This window comes from Eurypyga helias, unplaced genomic scaffold (assembly GCF_000690775.1).
Source record: "Eurypyga helias isolate BGI_N326 unplaced genomic scaffold, ASM69077v1 scaffold9198, whole genome shotgun sequence".
Taxonomy (NCBI): Eukaryota; Metazoa; Chordata; class Aves; order Eurypygiformes; family Eurypygidae; genus Eurypyga; species Eurypyga helias.
The window spans coordinates 27,923-34,284 of record NW_010264925.1 but is presented as its reverse complement, the minus strand read 5'-3'; the positions used below and the strand labels follow the sequence as shown (position 1 = coordinate 34,284).

General features: G+C 45.7%; 1 protein-coding gene across 1 annotated transcript in view; it reads right to left on the bottom strand.

Annotated features, from left to right (window-relative positions):
• Positions 1-705: 705 nt before the first annotated feature.
• The window catches only part of LOC104513250 (5'-AMP-activated protein kinase subunit gamma-2), a 30,197-nt gene continuing 24,540 nt past the window's right edge, over positions 706-6,362 (bottom strand). The window contains exons 9-11 of the mRNA XM_010156541.1: positions 6,152-6,298; positions 4,358-4,451; positions 706-1,819 (exon numbers count right to left, since the gene is read on the bottom strand). Of these exons, the coding sequence (XP_010154843.1) occupies positions 1,788-1,819; positions 4,358-4,451; positions 6,152-6,298 (273 nt within the window). The 3' untranslated portion in view covers positions 706-1,787. The remainder of the gene's footprint in view (positions 1,820-4,357; positions 4,452-6,151; positions 6,299-6,362) is intronic.

The following is a 6,362-nucleotide window of genomic DNA, read 5'->3' as shown; positions in this document are numbered from 1 at the left end:
CAGCAGGAAGTTCTCATCCACCACAAATGAACCTCTGCACACACCCCACGAAGAACGAGGCATCGTTCTTAGCTTCTACCACTCCATCTCCCCAAAGTTAATCAGAGCTGTGCTGCCTCTGCCAGCAGTAATCAGCACCAGACCCTAAGGTCGCTGTTGTTGGCCAAAACAGCAATTTTGAGTCAAACCCACCCGGAATTGCAGGGAACAGGGTTGGTGTTTACCCAATCAGAAAAGGTGATGGAGAGTGCTTGACAATGTTTTTCACCGAGTAAGAAAGTGGGACAAAGTCAAAGAGAACCGTTTCCATTATGTACTGCAGGAATATATTTATACATCAAAGATGCCAGGAATAAGAAATTTTTCCACACATTTAGTTCAAAATTTAAATTCTTAAAGTGGAAAAAAATTCTGAATAGGTTTTTCATTACTATTAAAAACATCATGTTTTATAAGCAAACTGAAAACCGTTAACCTTTTACCTCAGTGTGTAAGTGGGAAGACCCGGATCAATGCCATAGTTCCAGCACAGTGTGCAGGCCGGAAACAGTCAAAAGCCCCGGCTGCATTGTCCCGTCAGCAGGAGCCACCTCTAAAGCCGACGGGAAGTAGTGCTTCCATGCCTAGCTGACAGCAGTCAAAGTGCACGTGCACGTGCTTCTACACGCAGAGGGACTGGGCAAGAACTGCTAAAACCAAGCTCAGGTTGTAGGGTTTAATTTCTTCCACCTACAAGAACCTACAGTTATAAAAGCCTCATTTTCACACTTCACAGTACATTTACATTAGCAAACACCCCCCCGCTTTCCTCCCTCCTCCACTTCTGTACAGGTCATATGCAACCGAACGTCTCACTTTCGTTGCACAAACAGCGTTTCACACGTTAATACAGCCGAAAACACTGTTCTCTGGCACCTCATTTCCTCCACCGTGCCCGTGTACTGCAGCGCGGAGCTCGTTCGATCCGTGCTTCTGGAATCTTCAGCTCAAGTAATACGGGCTGTTCAACAGGCCACGGCATCTGCCACGCCAAAGCTTTAAATAATGAGAAAGTGTAGCACTTGTTTGTATAACAATCAACAGTTTATTAATGGATATGGTGAAATCTTAGCTATCCACCAAAGATGTGTAAAAAATTGTCATGAAAGTAAAAATAAATAAAGCTGTTTTTAAAATCAGTCTTGTTTTACATCTCAGTTCAGAATGCAACATTTAACACAAAACTGTCATTAACATTTTAAAGAAGCCTACCGATATTCCAATTACAGCTTTTATGACCAATCTAATGAGAACTGAAACGGATTTGGTTTTAGGTTTCAAGACTCCCACATTCAAATACAGTGTCTCGTTTAGCACAACACTCCTTTGACAGTGATGGGCAACAGTGATGACATATTGCTGTCTTGACATAAGGCACTATGATATGAATATGCCATACACTCGCCTTATGTCACGTATATCCGCTGCTGACCGGTGACTCCCGTCGGGTACCAGACGACCGAGTTGGAGGATGCAGTGCATTTTAATGAAGGACATCACGTGAAGTCTTCCAGCAAATGTTTTGGAGACGTTTTGACATACAAGCCTGCATTGTAACATAAGCTTTTGTCATGCTGCTTTTTTTTTTTGCGACATCACTGGGGGAATAGACTCGCCATCCATCACTAAGTCCCGATACACGTTCTCAACCACCCTGCTCCGTTCTACTGCAGTCACTGTTCTTGAGACACACTTGACCCAGAAACGTTGTTCAAGTTCTCCTACAAGCGTGCGCGCATTCACGGCCGTCATTCGCTTTCGTTCTCCTTCTGTTTGGCACCTGGCAACGGAAGAGGAAAGCACGCGTGATTTCCTTACGCGCGTGGCTCCTGGAAAAGCACGGCTCGCTCCGAGCACTGCGACTGTGGCTGACTGCATCACCAGAATCCATGCTGGAGATGAAGGAGTATACTGCCGGGCTGCTCCGTGCCAGCATCCAGCAGAGCAAGGAAGCCTCCAGACCACCACTGCTTCCGACCTCACTGCAGGGCAGGCTAGGTAACTCTTCTGGGCAGCCACTGAGGGCAGCTTTGAAGATTCTCCTCAGGGCAAAAAATTATTTAAGAGAAACCCCAACCAAAAAAGCCACACCCCAAACCTGTCCCTCAGCTTTGAAGCCAAGCTTAATCATTGTAATAGCCTCGAAAAATGAAGTCCTGCTTGAGACTAGGCCACGCAAGAATTCAGCTTAACTACGCTGTGTGATGGACGCATTCTTCCTGGCTCGGAGGCAGATTTTGCTGACAGCGGGGATCTGAGAGACCTGCTCAGCAGGGCTGTAGAGCACCTTGCCTCTTCTCCCAGTACTCAAACTAGCCACATGCTGGGCAACAGTTTGGCCTCGGCAGCCAACTCTGGAGAGCAAGAACATCTTGCCAGCACCTGAGTTCATACTTGTTATGTACAGCCAAACACTGAAAAAGTCATTAAACACATACAGTTTTCCCATTGCAACTGACACTTTCTTCCCCTAACCCAGACTGCTCTGAACTCCTGACAGTAAGTTGTCCTCTCTAGGCTGTGCAGAGAAATGGACACTCAGGGCAGGATTTATCTGGTTGCTCTTACGCATCCGCTTTAAGAGGTAAATCACACTCTGGACTCTACAGACCAGATCTACATTGCAGACATCCTCGCTTCATAAGACAAATCCTAATCTAAAATCAGGCAGTTATTGTGGAACTGCAATCCAATGCCTAACTGCTCCTAAAAAACGCCTTCCCTAACCTCATCTCTGCCAGTGGTGTAATCCTGCCCCCTCTGCTGCTCCAGCTCCTGCAGTGGGTACTCGACTGCCGTGAGCCAGTTCAGCAAGCCCAACTGTCAAAGCTCCGCAGGTTTTCTGCTGGCTCAGGTTCCTGTTAGATCAGCTCGCAGAGGGACCTCCTGAGCGTGGGTGCTGCCACACGCTAAACGCCAGGAGCGCGTGGCCCAGAGCACGGGAGTAAGGAGCTGCCCTTTTTAATTACGGGGCTGTGTTCTATCAGCTCCGGGTTGCAACTGAAGTGTTCGTGTAGTTACAGCGTAGCAGAGCTCTTGGTTTGTCAGTATCCATGTTCGTCTCTTCTCTCTTAGCCTGGCTCCATAACAGCAAGATCTACCCTCCTTGGATCCTTCTACAGTCCAGTCTTGGGGGAAGCTACCTCCCCTGCCTGGAGAGTCACCGCCTGCCTACCTCCCTCTTCCATGGGACACACACCTCTCCCTTCTCTTGCCCAGTAACGAGCCCATTTGAGCCAGGCCTGATTTCTCACACTCACCCACACCTTTCCCAGAAAGCTGGGTCACTCCCTCTTCCCAGTCATTAAAAGGAACTAGATGCACTGACACAATACTTCCAGCAGTATCACTGGTTACTTCTTTCCATAGGAGAAACCTCACTTTTTCAAAAAGCCACACGAACATGTTTTACACCTACAGAAGAGAAGGACTCCCACGTTGCCATGTTATCTATTGGAGCAAGTCAGAGATCCCAGTTCAGCTCACACTTTGCCCTTTCTCTTTCTGAGGACATGTCGAGCTCTGCTGGTTTACTCTGGTATTTTTTGAAACAAAACTCTAATCCTCAGGATATTTTTTGCCTTCCTCAGAAGGCCAGAAGAGGGCTTTGCTTTAGTAGTTGTGACACTGAAGTTGTTTTTGTTCTCGGTCGTAACTTCGACCATGTAAAACAGGTTGGTAACACGGGCAGAACTCAAAGAAACCCGCAGCAAAACCAGAACTGAATCAACATGAAAGTAGCAGAAATAAGCCTGTTGTGGGACACTCTTAAGTGGAACCTGGCCATGTTTAGTAATACACTAGAGGTTTCTACTGGAGTAATTCTGATGGCCTGGGGGGACGTCTGACACAGCTGTGCCACCAAAACCCACAGCACAGCTGGACAGCAGTGCTCCAGAGGGGGTTTGCAGAGCTAGCAGAGAGCACAGCTGCAGCCACGCACACACCAGAGGCACTCGGCCAGAGCACAGAAACCCAGGAAGGTGGGGAAGGCACCCTGCTAGATGTCTGTACGCGCAACGTTCAACTTCATCCTGTTTTTCCTGTCAAAGCATTCACCAAGACTTTTCTCCCTGAAAAGATTCATGGAAAGCAGTACCATTCATGACACTCCTGCGTGCCTTTCTCAGTGAGCAGAAGACTGATAGCTCGTATTTTGCCAGCCTTTTCCTGACGAGAAGCGAAAAGCGTGTTTAAGAACTATGATCAAGCCGTTACAGAGGCTGAAAACGTTCGGCACTGTCAAAGACACGAGAAGCAGGAGGGTGTACACGCTACGGCATGACTTACGGCAGAGCTCAGAAGGCAGCATCCCTACCTGCTGGGGTGAGTACCAGAGCTTGTAGGATGTCAGAAAGGGAGATGATACCCACGATGCTATCTGCTTCATTCACAACCACCAAACGGTGAACCTGCAAGCAGGGAGAGTGGTTTAAGGTATTTGTCTGATTTAAAGTAATAGCTAAAAGCAAAGAAAACAAAAGCAAAAACAAAGGCCAAAAAAAAAAGGATCTTTAAAATACTTCTGCTCTCAAAACGTGGCGCTCGCATCAAACACTTTTCCCCAACCTCCAGGCTCTGCCCAACTCAGCCTGCAATCTCGAGCGATAAGATCAGTAACAAAAGGAGGCTTCCTTCTGAAGGACACTTTCTCAGAGAGAGGCACAGCACTCAAACTTGTTGTATCTTGACATGTCCAAGTTGGTTTTCACCTGATTTTCCTCGCAGGGCTACACAATTGAAACTGAGTGCCAGATTGGTTTGAAAATCCTCATTTTGCAGGAAGACAGGGAAAAAAATATTCAACTTAGCTGTGCAAAGTCACTGTAGCATTAATAAGCACAGGGACACAGCTTGGAAGGAAGGCTTATCAACACTAAGACTGTATTATTAAATAATGATCTTATCCTTACAAACCTATTCTGGGAAACATTTCATACTACAAAGCCATTGTCCTAGCTGTAGGAAAAGGAGGTGGATACTCCTGTATCCTAAGGCTGATGGGCCAGAGCAGGATACAGCACCGAGAGTCCACTGCAGACCCAGTGCTGGCGCCAGAGTCCAGAGCAACTGGGCAGAGCTGCGTGACCTCAGCAGCACAGCAGAACCGGCTCACAAGCAGCGATCCTACGAAGGGTGTTTGTCAAAAGCTGACAGCCTACTACAGGTTTACTTTTTATCTAAGAGAATTCTCTCTTCGCCATTTTAAGTTCTTCACCATCACGTCTGATGATTTGAAAGTGAAAAGAATTTCATCTTCTCACAGGGGCGACAGCGAGAAAGCTGCACCAGTTAATAGACGTGTTCATTTGCGGTCAGGGTCAACCACTTCATTGCTAGTCAGACACAAGAAAAGAGGAGCTTTGGACAGTCATACCCACCTGGCACAAGGAGGAATGAAAAGGAGAGGTAAAGGAGAGAAAAATATTGCTACATTTTCTTCGATGAAACTATGTTGATGATGTTTTAGATGGGGTTATTAGTTTCTGTATATGCACATACTTAATCACTGTATTCTTCTCTCAGTGTAATGAATTCAAGAAAAAATGGACAACGTAATTGTTTCATTTCCAGCAAGATCAAGCTTAGAGTTTTGACTGACTCATTTTTACGCATAATCTCAGGATGTTTAGGCTGAACCAAAGGGTAGGAGTTGTTCTTGAAACCCAGTGCCTGAAGCTTAAGATAGCAATAAAATTATCCAAATGGAAATCTGTTTATCAGCAACGCTGAAGTTATTCCACTTCAGGGAGAAGCAGATGCAGGAAGTTACAAGAAAGAACTGCCTAATGGAAGTTCTGAGGGGTTATGAGCAGAGTGGTAGTTTTACTCGTTTTAAGCACACGTGTGGTTATAGCCCTGAGGGTAAAAGAGAATATCTTGTAACTGAAAAAGTTAAATATTTGTATTTAACAATGCTTTGTGCATCCCTATAAGCACCTATAATCTAAGTCTATAAAGCAAACTGACACCCAGCACATGTAGTTATGAAAAAGATACTTTTACCAGGTAACCAAAATAACTTAGAAAGGATAAATTTGTACTATTCATTAGTTTGGTAAAACAACTTCTAACTTACCAGGAAGGAAAAAAACAAGAAAAGTGGACTCACCTCAGCCTTCACTATTCTATCCACAATGGTCTCCAGTGTTTCCAGCATACTACACTTCACAACACCTTCAAAATACTGAGAACGGTGCTGCAGGGCTTGCGTCACTGTGATATCCAGGTTGTTATAGGTCTTCTCAGCAGCGAGATTCTGAAAAAACCCAAGGCACATGACACACCTCAGCACTCAGCAATAATGTGCTCAAAGCAGACAT